General features: G+C 47.0%; 1 protein-coding gene across 5 annotated transcripts in view; it reads left to right on the top strand.

Annotated features, from left to right (window-relative positions):
* CDH18 (cadherin 18) overlaps positions 1–25,074 on the top strand; it is a 1,055,536-nt gene that overhangs the window by 978,671 nt on the left and 51,791 nt on the right. For 4 of the 5 annotated variants that reach the window (XM_075921430.1, XM_075921429.1, XM_075921432.1 and 1 more), the window contains one exon: positions 5,982–6,103. In XM_075921430.1, coding sequence (XP_075777545.1) covers positions 5,982–6,103 — 122 coding nt within the window. Of the gene's footprint in view, positions 1–5,981; positions 6,104–7,819; positions 10,654–25,074 lie in introns of those variants that run through there. The other variant, XM_075921433.1, reaches the window with a different exon arrangement.

Here is a 25,074-nt window from a genome sequence, read left to right on the forward strand (position 1 = left end):
GCCATATCTTCAGTACTGTGTACAGATGTGATCTCCTCACTTCAGAAAAGATGTTTTGGCCTTGCAAAGTGTTCCGAAAAGGGCAACTAAAATGATCAGGGGTTTGGAACAGGTCCCATATGAAGAGAGGCTAAAAAGACTGGGACTTTTCAGCTTAGAAAAGAGGAGACTGAGGGGGGATATGATAGAGGTCTATAAAATCATGAGTGGTGTGGAGAGGGTGCATAAAGGAAAGTTCTTCATTAGTTCCCATAATAGAAGGACTAGAGGACACAGCCCTTAATTCGAACTACTTAATTCGAACTAGGCATTAGTCCTCGTAGAATGAGGTTTACCTAGTTCGAATTAAGCGCTCCGCTAGTTCGAATTAAGTTCAAACTAGCAATTTGCCCGTGTAGCGCCTATCAAAGTTAATTTGAACTAACGTTTGTTAGTTCGAATTAAGTTTGTAGTGTAGATGTATCCTGAGTTATGATGCTCCCTGCATTTTTATGCACCTGGGCTACGTCTAGGCTGGCATGATTTTCCGGAAATTCTTTTAACAGAAAAGTTTTCCGTTAAAAGCATTTTTGGAAAAGAGTGTCCAGATTGGCACGGACGTTTTTCCGCAAAAGCACTTTTTGCGGAATACTGGCCGTAGCCAATCTAGACGTTCTTTTGTGCAAAAAATCCCCGATCGCCATTTTTGCGATGGGTGCTTTTTTGCGCAAAACAAATCTCAGCTGTCTATACTGGCCCTTTTGTGCAAAAGTTTTGCGCAAAAGGGACTTTTGCCCGAAAGGGAGCAGCATAGTATTTCTGCAAAAAGCACTAATTTCTTACAGTAGGAAGTCAGTGCTTTTGCAGAAATTCAAGGGGCCAGTGTAGACAGCTGGCAAGTTTTCTGGAAAAGCGGCTGATTTTCTGGAAAAACTGGCCAGTCTAGACACAGTCCCCGCTGTAAAGTGCCCTTTTTAAAGGCAAAATGTGGCTTTGCACAAAACACATCGCCATTGTCTGAAATCTTTGGTGTACATCAGGGGTTCCCAAACTTTTTGACATGGGGACCAGTAAATCCATTCACAAGCTTTTGGAGAACCCATAACATTCATTTGCATATTCATTAAGCAGATGGTGAATATTCAAATAAGTTGTTTCTGGTCCTCCCAAATCCCCCATTGCCAGCTTTAGCAAAGCTTTTGATACGGTCACCCACAATATTCTTGCCAGCAAATTAAGGGAATATGGATTGGATAACTGGACTGTAAGATGGATAGAAAGCTGGCTAGACCAGGGTTTCCCAAACTTTTTACTTTAGTTGGAGCCTGGTTTTTTTCAGTAATGTTTTTTGCAGCCCAAAAATATAAACACATATAAAAAAAGAATTAAAAATGAATACATTTTCAGTGTTTCACCTAGCCTGGGCCAGGGCTTGGGGGACCCGGTGCCGCATGGGCACTCCGGGAGGCAGGAGCAGGAGCAGGAGTAGGGTATCTGGCTAGGAGTATTTTTTTCCCGCGGCCTGGTACCGGGCCACGGCCCATAGTTTCGGAAACGCTGGTGTACATTAAGGGTGTGTCTACACAGCAAAATTATTTTGGAATAACAGACTTTCTTCTGAAATAATTATGTGAGTGTCTACACAGCAATTCCATTATTTCAAAATAATTTTGAAATAACAGATGGCTTATTCCGACTTCTGTAAACCTCATTCTGCAAAGAATATCACCTATTCCAAAATAGCTATTTCAAAATAAGGTGTCTGTAGATGTCCAACTTCTGCTGTTTAGAAATAGCCCCTCACCAGAGCCATTCTAAGTTATTCCTCCTGGGGCGCTAAATTGAGATAGCATGTCTACATTAGGAAAGACTGCTTATTCTTAAATAACTGCAGTGTAGACGTAGTCTAAAATATTAAGGGTAGACTTCATACTAAGTGTCTCTTGTAATGACTTCCCTTGTAATTTTCTTGATAGCTGAGCCAGTTGTGAGTTGGGTGCATCCCCTATCTACAATTGCATCTGCCTGCCTGACCCGGATTCACAGGTGAAAACAAGGATGAGCTCATAAGGGAGTAGATGGAATGTTTGCACTCCCTCGTGCAGAGTGCCTGGATTGGGTCTTCAAGAGGAGAAGAGGGCCGCCCTAGCACACCAGCAGGAGACCATGTTCTCCATCTTCACCTCTGTGATGGAATGCATGGTGACCTCCTTGGAGTAGGCCACCAGCAGAACCTCACCCATTCCATGACTTTCACTGTCAGGATCCCAAGGGGCCACTGGGACCCCAGAATATGGGGGAAGGTGTCCTTTAGGACAGCCAGAGCCTCCAAACCATACGAAGGCAGGCACCAGTCCCGATCCCATTCCTGAGTCCCCTCCCTCCTACAATGAAGGGGATGTTGTGCTCACTCAGGTCCAAGCAGGTGAGGAGACTCCTGAACCTCCTTTTAAATGTCCAAATGCATATTTGACCCCCATTCTGCAGTACCCAGTTCATTCCCTCATGTCCATCACCCTCATATGCATTCCTGTTTGTTGATTAATGATCTCTTTATTGCTGGAACTGCAGGGGGAAGGAGGGCAAGGAAGGGGCAGACTGGGGAAGGGAGGACAGGGGAAGGGAAGTGTGTGGGATGAAAGAGAAATGCAGGGAATGCAGGGGCTCCTTGTGGAAAGCCATGGGGGATAGTCTCAGGACTGGCCTTGCATAAAACTGTCCTTCAGTGTCTCTCTGATTAGCACTGCCCCTTGCTGTACTCTGCTTATGGTGCTGGTGTCCGGCTGCTTAAACTCCCTGGCCAGGTATTCTGCTTCAGCCTCCCCCACTCTAGCAGAAATATTTTCCCCTTGTTCTTGCACAGGTTGTGGAGCACACAACATACCACCACATGAAGGACATGTTGCACTTGCTCAGGTCCAGGCAGGTCAGGAGACTCCTGAACCTCCCTTTAAATGTCCAAATGCACATTTGACCCCCATTCTACATTTGCTCAGCCTGTTATTTAACTCCTCCTTGTTGGGGTCCAGGCTGCCTGTGTAGGGCTTCATGAGTCACAGGAGCAAGGAGAAGGCTGGATCACCCAGGATCATGATGGTCATGTCCTCCTCTCTGGCTGTGATTGTCCTGTCTGGGGAAAAAAGTCCCAGCATGCATCTTTTGGAAGAAGCAGAAATTCCAAAAGATGAAGGCATCATGCACCTTTCCTGACCATCCAATATGATGTCATTGAAGCGTCCCTTGTGATCCAGGAACACCTGCAGCACCATGGAGGTGTATCCATTCCTGTTGATGTACTCTGAGGCAAGGTAGTCGGGACCAGGATGCGGTTGTGAATTCAATGTTCTTCCTCCTGCCCCCCAGTTAGGGAAGCCCATGGTGGCAAAGCCATCCATGATGCTGTCCACCTTCCCCAAAGTCATGATCCTCCATTGCAGGATGTTGTTGATGGCCTTCACTACTTGTATGAGCACAGCCCCAACTGTTGATTTTCCCACCCCAAACTGTTTCCCTACTGAGTGGTTGCTGTCTGGCATAGCAAACTTCCAGAGGGCAATTGCCACGCCCTTCTGCATGGTGAGAGCAGGACTCATGCAGATATCCCGTTGCTTCAGGTCAAGGACAAGCCACTCTAAGAGTTCGGAGAAGGTGGCCTTGAGCATGCAGAGGTTCTGTAGCTACTGCTAATCATCCCATCCCTGCATGATGATGCAGTCCCATCATTACAAGCTCATCTCCCACTGCTAAAAGAGGCATTCCCCTTTGCCCAGGGGAGTGAGTGATATGCTCATCATACTGTGGCATCTACCTATTTTCTTTAAGTGGAAATGATTTCCACTCTCCACAGCATGCCTCCCTCAAAAGCTAAAATTTAGGACATGGCGTTTGGTCCTGCCATGAGGGCAGGGGACTGGCCTTGATGACCTCTCAAGGTCCCTTCCAGTTCTAGTATTCTATGATTTTAAAGTAAATATTACATCTCAAATCCCTGAGATTTTTCCTAAACTCCTAGAGAGGTCACTTAGTAATCTCAGGAATTCACTTTTTCATTCAGGTAACATCCATGTTTTTCCAAATCTAATGGTCTCTAGGCATATGTCTATTCTCTAATGTCAGCCCAGGATTAGTAGAACTCAAATGAATGGATTGTAGATTTGTTAACCTAGGTCTTGAGCATTGAAACTCATTTGTAACCCCAGGTTAGAAATTGTTGAAACTCAAGTTCCAACCTAGGACTCCAACATCTACATTCCATTATCTGGGCCAGTCATATCATATCCCTTTCCTAAGTTTCTTACCACTCTCCCAAAATGTGGCTACTCTAACTAATGTTCCCTCTAATATTTTCCATCCATATGCTGATTTTTTTCAATCCATGTGCAGAATTTTGTTATGCATACTGAGGCAAGTGTGAATGGGCAACACTAGTAGAAACATAAACCTAACTGTGGGCACTCTGCTAATCATTTGGGCGGTATTGGAATCTCTCCTAAATGGCTGCACGATTGCCCAGCTTACAGGGAATGCTGGTTCTAACCATTTGCTTGTGGTGCAGTATGCAAAAACTTGATCTTACACCAAACTTGACAAAGAAAGGACAAAGAAAGTTGGTCCATGGGACTGTGGGATATTTTGGTGGGGCTGTGACTATACCACAGAGCAATAGGGCTGGAACTATGATCCCAACGTGGTCCTGAATTGGAGACTTTAGCCACCTGAGGTCAAAGCCCTGGGTTAGCATTTCTATAGAGATGGAAGGTGGAATAGTACTGAGTACTGACCCTGGGCTTATATTGCAGTATAGATTAAATTTTAAAAGGGAGTGTTTGACTTTTTCCCCCAGAAAGGATCCATTGATACCTTGGGAAGGACACCTTCAGATGATTTAAGGGGCACGCTGTTTTAGCCTCAGGCCACCTGTTTTTTGCCTCACATTTGTCAGAAAACATCCTTGCTATTATATCAACCTGAAGAGTGGATGTGGCAGAATTACCACATACAGTATTTTCGGAAAGTAAATAGTTTTGAGGTCAGATCCAAAGTTTGTAACTAAAGTGGTATCTGTCTTTCATTTGCACACGTGCTGGCAGTATTATAATGAAGAATGCTAATTATAAATGGTTCTTCACATAAAATTTATACAACAAAATATAAAAAGCCAAAGTACGGTAATGAGAATGAGCAAATATGTATACAGATCACAGAAATATGCATTTCCTTTCTGTTTCTTCATGAAAAACTGTTAATTAAAATCAATCTGTTTCTTGTACTTTTGGTTTTGATTTTTATGGAAATCGGGAACATACCTAATCTGCTCAAATAAATTCTTGGGATTTTTAAACCTAAAATACTTACTTTATCATTCATTATTTTATTATTGTTTATGAGGTTGACTGTGCACCTTTGAAGTTAATAGGAAAACTCCTACTGACATCATTAAAGCAGGATCAAGACTGATTTTATTATATGTATATAATTTGCAGCTGTGTAATGTCTTGCATGGAAGCTGGAGCCCTGTTTGTCAAAATGGATTAACTATGTTTGCATGTTTTTTTCACTTCAGTGTTAGATTTTCATATATTGAAATCTTTGAGGGATGGAGGGAAAAAAGTGCTGTATTTAATTTTAGATTTTATTCAATATTCACTGACACTTTCAGGTTATTTGTGACACTAATTGATCATTTTTTGGAATGTAGTGTGACACCAGGCAATAAACTCTGACAATTTTTTCCCTCTTCAGTTTCCGAGTAACTTGTAATTTCCCTGATATGACAAAATAGCAATTTAGTATTCGTGCTGTGCCTGCCTATTCATTTTTCATTTTTCAAAATGTTAATGAGACTCAGCAAATAGGATCTTTATAAAATTATCATGATTGAAAGATCTACTGTAATAGCTGGGACTTTTGACATACCATCATTTAAAAAAATGTTTAAACAAGACTTTAAAGTGTGTATTTGAAATGTCTAATGACCGTGTCCATTTTTATGTGTATTACAGACAACCCTGGCCTGTTAAGCCATGTTCCAGTTGATATTAGAATCCTGGATGTCAATGACAACCCTCCAGAGCTTGCCAGAGAATATGATATTTTTGTCTGTGAGAATGCAAATCCCGGCCAGGTAATCCATTGGTCTCACTGTTCTCTTTCCCTTAATGTATAGCAAAAGAACATTTTTTTCTCTTGGGGTGCGTCTAGACTACAGGGTTTTTTTGGAAAAAGGGCTGTTTTTCAAAAAAACCTTCACCTATGTCCACACTGCAATCGCATTAGTTCGAAAGAAAATCAAAAGAACGCAGGGGGTTTTCCAACATTGGTAAACCTCGTTCTACGAGAAAGAGCATCTTTTCCGAAAGAGCTCTTTCAGAAAAAGGCATGTGTGAACATGGAAAAGGCAGTTCTTTCTAAAGAAGAGGCCTCCAGGGAAAAGCACAGGTGCCCTGGTGGATACTCCATCCACAGTAATCACAGCTCTATAGTTCCTGTCTCATGGAAGCTCTTAAAGCTGCAAGCACCTGGGACAAGTCTTGTGCCAGAAGCTGGCCTTGCAGCAGGACGTTGACTGCGTGTCTCTGACTGCCACAGACCTGCTGACAGATAGCAGAGCCACAAGCCATCTGAGACTCCCCTGGCCCTTCCAGGGAGCAGCCTCAGGGGTCCCAGGACCTATCCAGGGGCAACAAATGCCAGGCACCTTCCTGGACCAGCCCAGAGATCCTGTCCCTCCTGGAGCTGTGCGGGGAGGAGGAAGCCCTGAAGGATGTGACCTCCAAGCACCGCAATGTGGACATTTATGGGCACACAGCCAAAGTTCTGGCCAAGAAGGGACACCACCCTTGCACCCTCGACCAAGTCCAGAGCAAAGTAAAGGATCTCTGGCAAAGGTACACCCGGGCCAGGGAGCGTAGCTCTTGCTCCAGGGGAGGACCACACTTCTGCTCATACTATAGAGAGCTCTATCAGATACTGGGTGGTAGGCAAGCCATTTCCCCATGCATACTGGTGGACTTGTGCTTGGAGACACGGTGGTCACCCTGCCAGAGCTCCTGGAGTTGGACAACAACAATGACGACGATGGACATACGCTGCAGGAGGAGGGGGACACCAGCAGTGTCATCACTCTCAGCCTGGAGCTGGTACCACAGGCCCTGGACATCTCCCAGGCATCATCTGACACCGGGGAAGGAACATCAGGTGAATGCTGTCAGGTTAGCGCACACACAGGGCGGGAGAGGCAGGAACACAGAGGATGGGGCGCGATCATTGCTGGACAGGCTCGGCCTGGACAGCGTACAGCTGGCCATGCACATGCAAGCACGTGCAGTGGCAGTGTGCAAAACTTGGTCTCAGGAGCCAGTCCTGGAGCACACATGGTCTGCTGCCTGGGGGAAGGCCCCACACATGTCTGACCCCTGGAAAGGCTGTTCTCCCTCCCTCCCCCCGGCAGTACTGGAAGCAGACAGAGCACAGGGGCGCACGCACAACCCACACAGATCGACGAGTGTTGCACACAGCACATGGACATGCCTGCAAACATGAGGCACCACCTGCTCCCTCAGACAGCGCTGCCAGGTGCAGGTGTGTGAGGGGGGCCCCAGAGAGGGCCAGGCCACTCCAGGCCCCTCTCCCGCCCAGGGGAGCCCACTCTGGCTGGACACTTCCCTGGCCTGCTTCTCCAGGACGGGGGGGGGGGGAGGATGGTCCCCTGGGCACCTCAGAGCCCCGGTGGCCTGCTCTCTGGACATCACTGTCCCTTATTCCAAGGACAGTTGCTCACTGCTCACAGAGGAGGGCACAGCATGGATGACTGACAGCCTCTCCCTCATGTTCTCCACAGCTAAACCAGCTGTCGCTGAAGGGAAAGCCACACCAGCCCAGGCAGCTGACCGAAGCCGGGGGAGCCACAAGCACTGGAGGGTCCACCACGACCTCATGTGACAGCACATCACAGTCTTGCAAGATATGAAGCAAACACTTGCCCAAAAGTGATAGAAATGTAGCCGTGTTAGTCTGCGATGATGCCAAGTGGCACTATCGCTGCTGGTGCGGCAGGGCGAAAACATGTGTGCCATCATCCAGGAGGTGATGGCATACCCAGGTCTTGTCCCTGCTCCCGCTCCCCGCATTCCCACTTCCTGCATCCCTGCTCCCCCTGCCATCCCTGAGCCTGCCCAGCCACCTGTTGTCCCAGGCTCCACCCAACCCCGAGTCTCCAGATCCGAGGCGGCACTTGCAGGTGCTCCACGCACCACTCCCAGCCCTGAGCCCCCCTCCAGGTTCTCAGCCCCCCCTTTTTTTCCCCTCTCCAGGTTTTCAACCCCACTCCACCTCAGTTACTTTGATTATAAAGAACAAATAACAAAGTTTATTTTGAAAGCAAAACTGGTGTGTTTATTAATTGTACAGGGATTGGGGGCAGGGAGGGGTTATGGTGAGTAAGGCATTGCAGCGCAAGGCACAAACCCCTATTGGAGAGGCCATGGGGAGAGTTACTGGGCTCCTTCAGAGAACCTCTCTCAGGTCCTCCCGGATGCGCACACTGGCCTGATGGGCCTGGCTGATGGCAGCTGTCTGTGGCTATTCAAAGACCTTTCCCTCACAACCAGCCTCTGTCCCCCACCCCAGGAGGAAGGCCTCCCCTTTATTCTCCACTAGGTTGTGGAGCACGCAACACGCAGAGACCTCCTCGGGGATGTTGCGCTGTCCCACGTCAAGGCGTGTCAGCAGGCACCTGAACTAGGCCTTGAGGCACCTCAAGGTGCATTCCACATGCACGCGAGCCCAGTTCAGGTGCACGTTAAATTGTTCCCTGCTTGGGTCCAGGTGGCCAGTGTAGGGTTTCATGAGTCACAGCATCAGTGGTAGGCCATGTTGTCCACAATGCAAATCGACATCTGCATGTCCCCAACCACAGAGTCCCACTGGGGGAAGAATGTGCCAGCCTGTGGTAGAGGCTTGAGTTCCTAAATAAGCAGGCATCATGTACCCGGCCTGATCTGACCACACTACAAAAATGTCTGGAAACTCCCCAGTGGTTGACCAGGGCCTGCAGCACCATGTAGAAGTAGTCCTTTCTCTTTATGTATTGGGCTGCTTGGTGCTGTGGTGCATGTATCGGGATGTTGGTCCCATCGATCACTCCTGCACAGTTTGGGAATTCAAGGGCACCAAATCCGGCCATGTTTCTGAAGTGGATGATTCTGCGCAGCAGGATGGAGTTGATGGCCTTCACCCCCTGCAGAAGGAGACATAGAAACACACAAAACAGAGAACGAGAGGGAGTGCCTTAGCCCTTGGGAGGTGCCCATTCCCTTCCCATTCCCCCCAAAGACCCCAGGAGCCACCCCCTATGAGGCTGCCCCCCCAGCAGCAGGGTTGCATGAGGGCAGGGTGGCACAGTGCACCCCCTCCCCCGGGGATGGGCCTTGCCCCCTTCCCCACTTCACCCCCCACTTTCCCCTCCCCTTTCCCGAGGGTCTCCCTTTTCCAGCCCCCTCCCTGCAGGGAGTGTACCCCGAGAGTGCCTTACATCCATAAAGACGACCCCAAAAGTGGACTTCCCCATGCCGAACTTGTGTCCTACCAAGCAATAGCTGTTGGAGAGCTTCCATGTGGCAATTGCAACCCTCTTCTCGAGGGAGATGGTGGGCCGTAGGTGGGTGTCCTGTCATTGGAGAGCAGGGACGAGCCAGGCACACAGCTCCAAGAACGTGGTCTTCTGTATGTGGAAGTTTAGGAGCCACTGCTAGTCGTCCTACTGCTCCATCATGAAGTGGTTTCACCATTCAAAACTGGTGTCCAGGCTCCAAAATTGCCTCTTGACCGTGAGGTACGGGGCAAGGGCATTGCTCCCACATCAAGGCAGAGGTTCTCAATGCTGAGCTTGGATTTGAGCTGAGGCAGGACCATCATGATGGTCTGCTGAAAGTGCTGCAGAAGCTACAGCATGACAGTGTGGGGCCGTCTCATGCCCAAGGGCAGCTCTGGCTCCATGGCAAAAAGAGAAAAAAATACTGTGGCATCCAACAAAGCTGGCAACCAAAGCATGCACTACAAAAGCTTTTCTGTCCCTCAGAGAGGTAGGCAAGCATGCAGCAGAACCTGAGAAATGGCTGTCCAGCGGGTCTCTTTAATCACGCGTCTCAGACAGCCTTAGGCAACAGCACCTGGAAGTAACTGCTGACCCTAATGCCCTGGCTGAAGTGGTTCCGGGTGGCCTTTTATGTGAGAGTGTGTCCAATGAGTATGGATGCTCGCTTCCAAAAAAGCAGATGGCTTCTTTGATCTGCTTTTGAGGTGTGGATGCTCTCTTTCAAAAGAAGCTTGCAGTCTAGCCTACCCATCATGTTGTATGAAAAAAAAGTTTGATTCAATGGGCATTTGAGAATCATAACTTTTCAGGTTTAAAAAAAAGCCGTTATATTTTTATATTTAGTATTTGGACTTTTGAATGTGACAGGTGGAAGGCAATGTGTTTTGGGGATATTTTAAAATACCATTGAGATGTTAATGTTAAAAGTCAAATGTCTGTGTTCAGTGAACTTTATTAACCACTCATGTAATCTCATTAAAAAATGAATTAGTTTGATGGGATCTGTTTTCCATAAATCTATGTTCATTTGCATTTATTGCATTAGTTCCTTTTAATTCTTTATCAATTAAATCCCATATAAGCTCTATATTATCATGCCTGGGACTGATGTCAAACTGACAGATCTAAAGTTTATGCTTTTTCAAAATTAGCACATTAGCTGTCTTCTGTTCTTCTGGAATTTCCCCTCCCAGATGATTTGGTTCATAATTGTTTATTGTTGTATGAAACTAGCTTGATTAAAAATACCAAGTACATACATTAAGGCTATGTCTACACTGGCATGATTTTCCGCAAATACTTTTAACGGAAAAGTTTTTCCGTTAAAAGTATTTGTGCAGGAGAGTATCTACACTGGTATGTGCTTTTGCACAAAAGCATCCGTGCCAGTGTAGACGCTCTCTTGCACAAGAAAGCTCCAATGGTCATTTTAGCCATTGGGATTTCTTGCGTAAGAAATTGATGTTACCTGTCTACACTGGCCTCTTAGAATCATATAATCTTAGAACCATAGAACTGGAAGAGACCTCAGAAGATCATCAAGTCCAGCCCCCTGCTCTAGGCAGGACCAATCCCAACTAAATCAACCTGGCCAGGGCTTTGTCAAGCCGAGACTGAAACACCTCTAGGGATGGAGACTCCACTGCTTCCCTAGGTAACCCATTCCAGTACTTCACTACCCTCCTAGGGTATGTCTACACTACCCTCCTAATTCGAACTAGGAGGGTAATGTAGGCATACCGCACTTGCAAATGAAGCCCGGGATTTGAATTGCCCGGGCTTCATTTGCATGAAGCCGGCCGGCGCCATTTTTAAATGCCGGCAGTTCGAACCCCGTGCCGCGCGGCTTCACGCAGCATGGAGTAGCTAGTTCGGATTAGGCTTCCTAATCTGAACTAGCTGTACTCCTCGTGGAATGAGGAGTACGGCTAGTTCAGATTAGGAAGCCTAATCCGAGCTAGCTACTCCGTGCCGCAGGTAGCCACGGGGCACGGGGTTCGAACTAGCCGGGATTTAAAAATGGCGGCGCCCAGCTTATACAAATGAAGCCTGGGAAATTCAAATCCCACCACAACTTGAGACCATTGCTCCTTCTTCTGCCATCTGTCACTACTGAGAACAGCCTCTCTCCATCCTCTTTGGAACCTCCCTTCAGGAAGTTGAAGGCTGCTATCAAATCCCCCCTCACTCTTTGCTTCTGCAGACTAAACAGACCCAACTCCCTCAGCCTCTTCTCATAAGTCATATGCTCCAACCCCCTAATCATTTTGGTTGCCCTCCGCTGGACCCTCTCCACTGCATCCACATCCCTTTTGTAGTGGGGGGCCCAGAACTAGACACAATACTCCAGATGTGGCCTCACCAAAGCTGAATAAAGGGAAATAATGACATCTCTGGATCTGCTGGCAATGCTCCTCTTAATGCAACCTAATATGCCATTAGCCTTCTTGGCTAAAAAGGCACACTGTTGACTCAGATCCAGCTTCTCATCCAATGTAACCCCCAGGTCCTTTTCTGCAGAACTACTACTTAACCGGTTGGTCCCCAGCTTGTAACTATGCTTGGGATTCTTCCATCCCAAGTGCAGAACTTCTACACTTGTCCTTGTTGAACCTCATCAGATTTCTTGTGGCCCAATCCTCCAATTTGTCTATGTCACTCTGGACCCTATCTCTGCCCTCAAACGTATCTACCACTCCTCCTAGCTTAGTGTCATCCGCAAACTTGCTGAGGGTGCAATCCATCCCCTCATCCAGATCATTAATAAAGATATTGAACAAAATCGGTCCTAGAACCGAACCTTGGGGCACTCTGCTAGAAACTGACCGCCATCCTGACATCGAGCCTTTGATCACTACCCGCTGGGCCCGGCCTTCTAGCCTTCTTTCTATCCATCTTACCGTCCATATATCCAATCCACATTCCCGTAACTTGCTGGCAAGAATATTGTTGGAGACCGTATCAAAAGCCTTGCTAAAGTCAAGGTATATCACATCCACTGATTTTTCCATGTCCACAGAGCCACTTACCTCATCATAGAAGCTAATCAGATTGGTCAGGCATGACTTTCCCTTTGTGAATCCATGCTGACTATTCCTAATCACTTTCCTCTCTTTCAAGTGCCTCAAAATGGATTCCTTAAGGATCCCTTCCATTATTTTTCCGGGAACCGAGGTAAGACTGACCGGCCTATAGTTCCCTGTATCAACCTTCTTCCCTTTTTTGAAGATGGGCACTACATTTTCCTTTTTTCGATCATCCGGGACGTCTCCCGATCTCCACGACTTTTCAAAGATAATAGCCAAAGGCTCCTCAATGACATTTGCCAACTCCCTCAGTACCCTCGGATGCATTAAGTCCAGACCCATGGATTTGTGTACGTTTAGCTTTTCTAAATAGTTCCTAACCTGTTCTTTACCCCCCCAAGGGCTGTCCATCTTCATCCCATCTTGCATCACTTAGCGCATTAGTCCGGGAGCCCACCTTATCCGTGAATACAGAGGCAAAGAAAGCATTGAGTACTTCAGCTTTCCCCACATCATCTGTCACTAGGTTACCTCCTTCATCCATTAGGGGCCGCACACCCTCTCTGATCACCTTCTTGTTAACATGCCTGTAGAAACCTTTCTTGTTATCCTTCACATCCTTAGTCAGTCGCAATTCCATTTGCGCTTTCGCCTTCCTGATAACCCCCCGTCATTCTCGAGCTATACATTTAAACCCCTCCCTGGTCATTTGTCCAAGTTTCCACTTTTTGTAAGATTCCTTTTTGTGCTTAAGTTCACCAAGGATTTCCCCTGTAAGCCAATCCGGTCTCCTACCATGTTTGCCTCTCTTGCTACGCATCAGAATGGTTTCTTTCTGTGCCTTCAGTAAGGCGTCTTTAAAATACTGCCAGCTGTCCTGGACTCCTGTCCCCTTCATGTTAGCATCCCAGGGGATTCTGCCCATCAGGTCTCTGAGGGAGTCAAAATTTGCTTTTTTGAAGTCCAAGGTGTGTATTTTACTACTCTCTTTTTTTCCTTTGGTCAGGATCCTGAAATCTACCATCTCATGATCACTGCTTCCCAGGTTGTCACCCACCTCTACTTCCCATATTAGTTCCTTCCTGTTTGTGAGCAGAAGGTCAAGCCGCGCATGGCCCCTCGTCAGATCCTTCACCACTTGTGTCAAGAAGTTATCCCCAACATTTTCCAAAAACTTCCTGGATTGCCTGTGTACTGCCGTATTGGTTTCCCAACAGATGTCAGGGTGATTAAAGTCCCCCAGAAGAACCAGGTTCTGTGATCTGGAAGTTTCTCTCAGTTGTCCGAAGAAAGCCTCATCTACTTCATCCACCTGATTCGGTGGCCTGTAGCAGACACCAACCACATCACTGCTGTTGTTTGCGCCTTTAAACTTAACCCATAGACTCTCAACAGGTTTTTCTCCATTTGTATACTGGAGTTCAGAGCAATCGTAATGCTCTCTTACACATAGTGCAACTCCTCCTCCTTTTCTCCCCTGCCTGTTCTTCCTGAACAGTCTATACCCTTCCATGACAGTGCCCCAGTCATGCGAGCCATCCCACCAAGTCTCTGTTATCCCAATTAAATCATATTTCTTGAACTGGGCCAGGGCCTCCAGTTCTTCCTGTTTGTTGCCCAGGCTTCTCGCATTAGAGTACAAACACCTCAGGTAACAAGTTGATCACCCCATCTTCTCCATTTTAATCAGGGGTCCTCCTTTCTTGCTCGTTCCTCTTTGCATTTCTTCCCAGTATCCGACTTTTCCACTCCCCTCAGGGTTTTGGTCACCATCCCCCGACAAACCTAGTTTAAAGCCCTCCTCACTAGGTTTGCAAGCCTGCTCGCGAAGATGCTCCTTCCTCTCTTCGTTAGATGGATTCCATCTCTTCCTAACAATCCTTGTGCCTGGAACAGAGTCCCATGGTCGAAGAAACCAAAGCCCTCTATGCGACACCACCTGCGCAAACACGCATTTACGTCCTCAGTTTGACGATCCCTGCCCAGTCCTTTCCCTTCAACAGGGAGGATGGATGAGAACACCACTTGCGCCCCGAATTCTTGTATCCTTCTTCCCAGCGCTACATAATCCGCAGTAACCCGCTCAAGGTCATTCTTGGCCGTATCATTAGTTCCCACGTGGAGAAGCAGGAAGGGGTAGTCATCCAAAGGTTTGATCAGTTTGGTAAGCCTCTCAGTCACATCCTGAATGCGATGTCCGTGTAAGCAGCCCTCCTCTTGAGATTCCAGGTCCGGACAGCAGATGGATGGCTCAGTCGCTCTTAGGAGGAAGTCCACGACCACCATCACCCGTTGTTTTCTTTTGGGGGTGGTGGCCGTGGAACCTCCATACCTAGAACTATGCATCCCATGCCTTCCAGTAGATGATGTTCCCTTCCGGTTTCTTCCTTGTGAGGTCCCTTCCAAAGCTTTCAGCACTGCAGAGCCTGTGGAGAGAGCCTGAAAGAAATTACTTAACTCTAGAGCATTGGGGGATTCCCATGCTTGCCTTTTTCCCTTTCTAGAAGTTACATGCTGCCAGTTCTCTTCCTGGTCACATACTGCCCTCTCTGGCTCTTCCACCTGCCATGCTTGAAGGATTAAACGCTGCCTTCTATCGAGGAAGTCTTCATCCTCTCTGATCGAGCATAGGATCAACACTTGGGCCTCCAGTCCTCTAATTTTCTCTTCCAAAATGGCGACCTACTTGCACTTAGTGCAGATGAAATCCGTTCTTTCTTCTGGGAGGAAGACAAACATGGCACACGCTGTGCAGGTAACAACAGCAGACCTATCACCATCCATCGCTGCTGTCCTGGAGAAGGGATTTAAAAAGAAAGGCAAGAGAACCTCGCCCCCTTTCCTCTCCCCTTCCAAACTCCCTCTCTAAACTCCCTGTTAGCACTCACCTGTTTGCAAGCTCTTTGGTTGCTTGCCCATTGCCTTATAAAGCCCTGGAGTGCCTGAAAGTCCCTCCCCCTACCAAGGCTCAGCGAATCAGCAGAGGCTTCTAGAATTCAAACTTTAATTAGAAGCACTTGCGCAAGAGGACTTATCCCTGAGCAGGAGCATCAGAATATTTGCACAAGAAGCACCGATTTCATGCAGTAGAACATCAGTGTTCTTGTGCAAATACTCGTGGCCAGTATAGACAGGCAGCAAGATTTAGCACAAAAGCAGCGGCTTTTGTGCAAAATCTTGACAATGTAGACACAACATAAGGGTCTGGACTTCATTATGCTTAATCATTATAAATGTGATTCTTCTTCAAGCGATTGCTCACATCCATTCCATTTAGGTGTGTTCGCAGCGTGTGCTCAATTGTCAGAAGGTTTTTCCCTCAGCAGTACCGATTGGGCCATCATGGGAGCCCCCTGGAATGGTGCCTGCATATGCACTCATATCATGATCATTTTAGTTACCATTCATTTTTAATTCTACGATCAGTTCCTCTTTATATTTTAAGACAAAGTCTTATAAAGAATCACCCCATGTTGGATGTAACACTTTTTAATTTAGGAAATCTAGGAAACAAAAGCTGGAATTGAATTCTATCACTTGATTATAAAAATAGATTCAAACACCTAATTTTACATTTCACAATAAAATAGTAATTCGCTTAAACTATTCTCAGGGCAAATAAATTTTCAAGCAATTCCATAATATCACTTCACTTTACCCTGTTCTCAGTAAAAACAAAATTAACTGTAAAATAACTCTTTAACACAGAAAAAGATTTTTCTGTATTTTAATGAAAACTTGGGGCTTTATATTTTCCTTGAACATCATAAATGTGCAACACAAAAGAAAATTTATTTTAGTGGTCACAGAAAAAATGGAATTAGAAGATTAGGGATTTTCAGGAAAAGAAAATAGCGACCTCAAGGACAAGTTCATAAGACATTCCTGTTATAAGGTACTATCTCTGTTTGGGAAATTAAAATGTGATTGAATACTGTAGGTAGAAAAGAGTATAAAACAAGGAGAATCCTATTTGTGAAAGCAGAGGGCTAAAATGTAAACACTCAGGGTATGTCTACACTACCACCCTAGTTCGAACTAGGGTGGTAATGTAGTCAACCAGAGTTGCAAATGAAGCCCAGGGTTTGAATTTCCCGGGCTTCATTTGCAACTCCGGTTGACTACATTACCACCCTAGTTCGAACTAGGGTGGTAGTGTAGACATACCCTAATAGCTTATCTTCACTATTACATTATATGAGTGATCATAGAATCATAGTATCATAGAACTGGAAGAGACCTCAGAAGGTCATCAAGTCCAGCCCCCTGCTCTAGGCAGGACCAATTCCAACTAAATGAACCCGGCCAGCGCTTTGTCAAGCCAAGACTTAAATACCTCTAGGGATGGAGACTCCACTACTTCCCTAGGTAACCCATTCCAGTGCTTCACCACCCTCCTAGTGAAATAGTTTTTCCTAATATCCAACCTGGACCTCTCCCACCACAACTTGAGACCATTGCTCCTTCTTCTGCCATCTGTCACTACTGAGAACAGCCTCTCTCCATCCTCTTTGGAACCTCCCTTCAGGAAGTTGAAGGCTGCTATCAAATCCCTCCTCACTCTTCGCTTCTGCAGACTAAACAGACCCAAGTCCCTCAGCCTCTCCTCATAAGTCATATGCTCCAGCCCCCTAATCATTTTGGTTGCCCTCTGCTGGACCCTCTCCAATGCGTCCACATCCTTTTTGTAGTGGGGGGCCCAGAACTGGACACAATACTCCAGATGTGGCCTCACCAAAGCCGAATAAAGGGGAATAATGACATCTCTGGATCTGCTGGCAATGCTCCTCTTAATGCAACCTAATATGCCATTAGCCTTCCTGGCTACAAGGGCACACTGTTGACTCATATCTAGCTTCTCATCCACTGTAACCCCCAGGTCCTTTTCTGCAGAGCTACTACTTAACTGGTTAGTCCCCAGCTTGTAACTATGCTTGGGATTTTTCCATCCCAAGTGCAGGACTCTACACTTGTCCTTGTTGAACCTCATCAGATTTCTAGTGGCCCAATCCTCCAATTTGTCTAAGTCACTCTGTACCCTATCTCTGCCCTTAAGCGTATCTACCTCTCCCTCCAGCTACGTGTCATCCGCAAACTTGCTGAGGGTGCAATCCATTCCCTCATCCAGGTCATTAATAAAGATATTGAACAAAACCAGTCCTCGAACAGAACCTTGGGGCACACCGCTAGAAACCGACCACCATCCTTTCATCAAACCGTTGATCACTACCCGCTGGGTAGCAGGTAGTGTGTTGACACACTATTTCAAAGGGAGTGTTCTCTCATTAACATAACCATTCCACCTCAATGAGAGGTGGAATCTATGTTTGCAGGATAAGAACTGTAGGCAAGAAGTAGTGTAAACAAACACTGTCCCAATAATTACAATAGCAAAATGTTGCTTAGCGTTTATTGGATTTTATATATTTTTTAAAAATCTTAGGATCTTCAAAGTTCCATCTAGTGAAAAACATGGCTTCATAAGCCAGGGCATGAGGGGGTACGCCGCATCGGCCACAATGCAGACCGGCATCTCTACGTCCCCAATAGCAGAGGTTCACTGGGGGAAGAAGGTTCCTGTCTGCAGCCTTTCGTACAGGTGTGAATTGCGGAAGATCCAAGCATCGTGTGCCCGGCCCGACCACCCCACACACAGGTCCGTAAATAGTCCAAGGTGGTCAACCAGGGCCTGCAGCACAATGGAAAAGTACCCTTTCCTGTTGATAAACCTGGCGGCTCGATGGGGTGGTGCACGGATGGGAATGTGTGTTCCATTGAGCGCTCCTCTGCAGTTTGGGAATCTCAGCCCTGCAAAACCAACCATGATTGTGTCTAGGTCTCCGAGGTGGACAATTCGATTCAGCAGCTCTGAGTTGATGGCCCTCACCACCTGCAAAAATAGACACATACAAACACACACAGATTATGAAGTAAGAGGGGTTGCCTAAGTCCTTTGGCGACCTCCCCCCCAGTATTTGCTCCTAGTAGTATGATGGTGTAAGACACAGGAGCCCTCCACCACCTCCCCTCCATTGCCCCCCACCCACCCTTTTTTGGTTACAGTCCCCTTACGGACTGCCCTCCCCCCATCCCCAAGGGACTTACCTCCATCAACACAGCACCAACAGTTGATCTCCCCACACCAAACTGGTGTCCCACTGACCAGTAGCTATCAGGAGTGGCCAGCTTCCAGAGGGCAATAGCTACCCTCTTCTCCAGTGGGATGGCAGGGCGCAGGTGGGTGTCCTGTCCTTGCAGCGTGGGGGCAAGCCAGTTGCAAAGCTCCAGGAAGGTGGACTTCCACATCCTAAAGTTTTGGAGCCAAGCCTGATCATCCCACTGCTCCATTATGAGCCGGCCCCACCAGTCCGTACTTGTTTCCCTCCTCCAACATCGCCTGTCTGGGAAAAAGTTCGGAGGCAGGAACAGTGCTGCTGCATCCTGAAGGAGCGGCTCCAGTCTGGGCTCAGGTTCCGGACCAGGCATTAACAGCATGATAATCTCATGCAGTTGCAGCAGCATTTGAAGCACCGTGGAGTGGGACCAGCGCCTGGCCAGGGGAAGCTCTCGCTCCATGGTAAATGAAGGTTAGGAAAAACCTTCCAAAAAAAACCCCACACTGCTGTGCTGTGCCAGGAAGCAGAGCACTCCACACAGGCACTGCAGAACCTTTGCTATCCCTCTAGGCAGCTGCAGCAGCAGAGCAAGGGCTAGTCGGGGGGGGGTGCCCCTTTTAGTGCGTGTCTCTGCAAAGTGCAGGCAGCAGCACCAGAAAGTACATGCTGCCCCTGTGACCTGGCAAAGCAGTTCCGGGTACTTTCTTCTGTCGACAGAGCGTCCTGCAGCCTGGATGCTCTCTGTCAACAAAGCAAAAAGTTTTGTCTATACTTTTGTCTATTGCTTCCGTAGTCTGGACGCGCTTTGTCGACAGAAGTTTTGTCGACAGTATCTGTCGACAAAACTTCTGTTGACAAAACGCGGTAGTCTAGACGTACCCTCAGTCACTGCAAAGGGGCTGCTCTCTTCTTGCAGGGATCCTCTTCAGCCAGGAATCAGGCTGCTTCGGTCCCAGCATTTCCCCTCACCGCAAAAGGGTGCAGGGCTCAAGGTGCAGGTCACACAACTGCACCAAAATTCAAACTATAACCTCCTAGCCCAGCATTCAGACCCACACAGCAGGCAGCAGCCCTGAACTAGCAGACAGAGCAGAGCTGACCATGCGGTGACTGGTCTCACCCAGGTGTAACCGTACCGGACTCAAACCGGTGTAACAGAATGACATGGATGCCCGAAGGAGGATTTACCAGACTTTTATTAATCAGCGCTGATGGTCGTCCCCTCGAGCTTTACAGCAAAAATTAGCGAGGAGTGACCCCGTGCTGCTCTGTGCATAGCCTTTTATCGGATACATGAATAACAGTTTGATTGGCTTTTACATTTCATTGGTTAAAGCACAGCAATACATTATTTCTAACGTTCACGATTGACATTCCAGTAATTGGGGAGGGGTACTCTTATCTTATGCCTATGTGCGGTTTTACTCTGCCTGCTTGTGCCTGTCACAAGTTAGAAAATGTGAAATACAGCTTCATTCTTGCTCACAGGCTAGTGGGCCCCTAATTGCTGTTAGGCTAGTTCCTTATCTTTTTCGGGCAAGGGGCAAATTCCACTACATTCCCCCCTCAAGAGCCTTACTTGTCAGGTTCTTCTTCATCCTTTAAGGGCAGTCTGGTATAGAGTGCCATTATGTGAGGACTTGTTTGTTGGGATACAATTTGGGACACCATTCGCCGTACGCATGCAATGAACAAAGGAATAAGGCAGGGTAATGTGCAGACTAAAATTCCTATAAACACTAGCCATCCGAGTATGGCCTTGACCCACCCCATACTTGGTAGCCAAGAGGTAAGCCAGGAGGTGTCAAGGCCTGTCCATGTTTGGACTGGCACGTGGGCTAAGTTTTGCACTTTTTGTGTGATTTCCGCTATTGCATTTTGTGTATCCCCAATTTCAAGGCAGCAATTAGATAAGTTGAATTTTTTACATAGCCCTCCTTCATTGGCTAACAGATAGTCCAGACCTAAGCGGTTCTGGTAAATTGCGTTTTTAAACGTAGTTTGTTGTTTTGCCAATAAATTTAAAGCTTGAGCAGTTTCATTGGTTATGAGTTCAACAACTGCTTGTAAGCGGATAATTCGGTTAAGCATATAAATAGGGGTGCGGTATCCATAACTGCCATCCTGTGCCCAGAATGCTGGATTGTAGTATTGGATTATACGCTTGGGGGGCCATTCATTGTCTTTCCAAGTTCCTATTTTTATTTTCCGTTTTTCTCTAGTGTATACGCGTTGGCCGAGTTGTTGGCCAATCTCTAGGGGCATGAGGAAGAATGCAGGACGAATGGTCCCGAGGTAACATGTTCTCCACCAATGAGGTGGTAATTGAGAATATGCTATGGTGCCACATATCCAGTATAATCCATTGGGAGCTCGGCCTTGCGGTGGATAAGTACCGTTGTCCCAGAATGCCTGCATTTGAGGCGGCAGCATGGCCCATGGGTTGTTAGGAGAAGTGGTATTGTTTGCACTCCAGTTGGAAATTGTGCTGCCATTGTGAATGCGGATAGCTAAGCAGTTTGCGTCTCCAATATGATGGGTGTGGTTGGGCGCCTGAGGTACTTGAATACAATTGTTTCCCACTAGGTTAGTGTGTAATGTCCACCATACGGCATCTGTATGGGGTGGATACTGCATTTGGTCATAACTGATATTGTATGTGGTATCCCATTCCTCTGCAACCCATGGCCATTGATCTCCTATGTTAGTGCCTCCACAGACAAAACAATTGCTTATACTTAATGATACCGCCACCTGTTCTGCTAATTCTATAAATAAATTCTTCGTACTTTTAGGGATGTCATCCCATGGACTCTTGTTTACTTCCTCCCAAAATTCAGCGAAATGTTTATGCTGCGTACCTATAATTGTTTCTTCTACTTTTTCGATCCATAACAGGGTTCTGGGGTCTACTCCTGGACTGTCTATTCGAAGGCCGAACTGTCGGTTAAAGTATGGCCAATTGCGGGGGGTCTTTGATAGTAAAATTGAGTGGAGTACAGGTTTTTGTTTGGAAATTTAATTGTGTGACCCCGGGTCGAAGATCGGCTGTTTGACCTGGCTGTTGCCAGGTTCCCCAGGCGACGCACGACCAGTAACTTAGGAAGAAATCGGCTACACTATTACAGTCTCTATTGAACCCTTGGTATCCCATGTATTTAGGGGAATGCATGTAGTATCGTTCCCAGCTTAAGGTACTGCATGGGATTATAGATGTGTGCATAGCCGAACATGCGTCAAATAAGAAAGATATTGGCCCCGTTGCTGGCACTGGAGTAATTGCTAAAACATTTCCTGATGACCCTCCGACCTTTAGTTTGACAATTGTTCTGGTGGTCGGTGGCTGAGGGTCAAAACAGGTTTTGCCATCACAGATAGAATATTGGGTTGAGTTATAGGTACATTGTGTAATTTTTTTTGTACATTTATAAGTTTTGTATAAAACAAAGTTTGCTGCACTCGAGTGCCATGTCTGGTGGTTTGGATACAAGGGGTACAGCCAGGGGAATCTATGGGTTGGGTGCTTACAACTTTAAGGGGCAGAAATATCAGGGGTATCATTGTCATCATCAGAGGAAACATATAGGTCACTCTCCTCACTGGACCCGTCGTGTAAGTTTGAACATCTCTCGCAGGGGACATTGTTAGGTTGTGAATTGTTTTGCGAGGCCATGGCACTGCAGAACTCAGTGTCCTTTGAGAGATCTGGGTCATAATTAATTTCTTCATCCTCTGTTGAGACATGATAAGTCTGGTATTGGTTATTAACGATCCTAATTAAGTACCGCGGTTTGTGCTTCTTATTCCGCCTACGAGTTTGCAATAACTTTCATAGAAAAAGGAATTGGGGAATTTCTCCTACTATACACTGCTTAATTTTGTAGGAGTAATGACCACAATTTTGGATGCCTTAAATCACCAGAGTCCACTGCCTTTATGCAGTGGGGGCAATTATAAAGTTTATATAGGCATTTACTGCATTGTTGTCAATTATCCAATCTTCCTGGTCCATGTGGTGTTAGGTGGCCTGTACGGGGAGAGGCTATTTCAGGTAGATCTTGGTAGGGGCTTGATGTCTTGAAATCTTCTCCCGTGTGTTGAGCACCCACTCCCGGTGGGGTGCAACAGGGGGTAGTTTTGACTAATCTTGAGTTATGCGCTGGGCACCTAGTCCTGGTTAGGTGCGGCAGGGCTTTTGCTGATCTTGAGTTTCAAAGGTCCTACTGCTCTAGCTTTCCAGGTCTCAGGGGCGGTCCCTGCTTTGATCCTGCTGTAGTGGACCCAAGCTTTGATACCATGACATTTTAGAGCGGTAGGTGTGACCAAAAGAACTTGTCTAGGCCCTTCCCATTTCACTGTTAGAGGGTCAGGTTTCCACCGTTTAACCCATACCCAGTCTCCAGGCTCAAACTCATGCACTGGTTCCATTACCACAAAGGGCACAGTCTGTTGCAACTGCCTCCTGAGTCTGTGCAAGAGCTTTGCCCATACCTCTATGCTGGGGGGTTGACCTGACGGTTCTCTTAACAGTTCTCGCGTTATAGGGGAGGGCCTTCCATACATTATTTCAAATGGGGTCAAACCAGTGGTACCTTTGGGGGTGTTCCTGATCTTGTACAATGCATATGGCAGAGCCGTAACCCAATTTAGCTGTGCCTCATGCATAATTTTGATTAGAGTGGCCTTGAGGGTCCTGTTGGCCCTCTCCACTTTTCCCGAAGACTGTGGCCTCCATGCAGCGTGTAATTTCCACTGTATGCCTAGCCCTTGTGCTACCTTGTGGACTGCTTGGTTAACAAATGCCCCCCCATTGTCTGAGTTTATCTGTATGGGTAGCCCATGTGTGGGGAGGTAATGATTAAGGAGGTATTTAACAACCCCATTAGATCCTTCTGATTTAGTAGGAAAAGCTTCACTCCACCCTGTGAGGGTACAAATCACTACTAAGAGATATCTATAGGGTCCACACCTAGTCATGTCTGTATAGTCTATTTGCAGGATGTCCATGGGTCCCGCTCCTACTGCAACCTGTCCTGGTGCCCTGATCCTTCCTGTCCTGGGATTGACTTTCGCACATTGGATGCACCGCCTGGATACTGTTCTGGTTGCATTAGCCAGATATGGGGCATAGACAACCTTCCTAAAAGTCTGGTACATGGCCTTGGCTCCCATATGGGTTCCTTCATGTAGAGCTTGCACCATGGGTAAGAGTTCGGCCATCAGGCAGTGTCCATATCCCCTCTTGATTTTCTTGTGCCCCAATAGCTGTAGCCATATTGCGGTCTTCTAGACTGTAGGCTTGTGGGGAGATTTTCATATTAGTAGAGTCTACCGTCAGTGAGCAGTTTATGATAGGGGCACGGGCCGCTTGTTTTGTGGCGACATCTGCTTTTCGGTTTCCCTCGGCTTCAAAGGCTGATCCTTTCTGGTGTCCTTTGCAGTGCATTACCGCCAATTCCTTTGGCTTTAAGACAGATTTCAGTAAGGCCTGTATTTCTCCTTGATATTTAATAGGTTTTCCTCGAGAGTCTATCATTCCTTTTTCTTTATACAACCCTGCATGTGAATGTACGGTGAGGTACCCATATTTAGAATCAGTCCAAAGGCTCAGTCTTTTTCCTTCTGCCAATTCACATACTCGGGTAATGGCTATTATTTCAGCTAACTGAGCTGATGTTCTGCAGAGCAGTGGTTGGGCCTCTACCGTATCATGCTGATTGACAATTGCATACCCTGCTTTTCATTCCCCTTCTTCCACAAAGGAACTGCCGTCAGTAAACCATTCATAGTCTGCATTTTTCAAAGGAACTTCTTTGAGTTCGGGCCTGGCAGCCCATGTATACTGCAGCAAGGTGGTACAGTCATGGCATACTGGGCGAGGGTCCATGTGGGGCTCTGGCAGCAGAGTAGCTGGGTTTAATCCGACCACTGCCTCCACATCTGGATCTTCTAACAGCAGAAGCTGGTATTTTGTGAGTCTTGCACTGGTCATCCATTTAAGGCTGGTATCTCTCAGGAGGGTCTTGATTCCATGTGTGGTATAGATGGTAGTCCTGGCTCCATACGTGAGTTTCTTTGCATCTTGCAGGAGTGTGGCAGCTGCCACTAAGCATCTTAGACAGCTTGGAAGTCCTCTAGCAACAGCATCCAGTCTTTTGGAGAGATATCCGCAGGGGCGTGAGTAAGGTCCCACTTTCTGAGTTAGAACTCCTTTCGCTTGACCTGCATGTTCTATCACATAGAGTTGGAATGGCTTGGCCATATCTGGGAGACCTAGGGCCGGTTCTTTGGTTAACATATTTTGCAGCTCAAAAAATGCACCCTTCCTTTCTTCCGTCCACTGCACCTGCCCTTCCTT

Source organism: Pelodiscus sinensis, chromosome 2 (assembly GCF_049634645.1).
Source record: "Pelodiscus sinensis isolate JC-2024 chromosome 2, ASM4963464v1, whole genome shotgun sequence".
In the NCBI taxonomy this organism is placed as follows: domain Eukaryota; kingdom Metazoa; phylum Chordata; order Testudines; family Trionychidae; genus Pelodiscus; species Pelodiscus sinensis.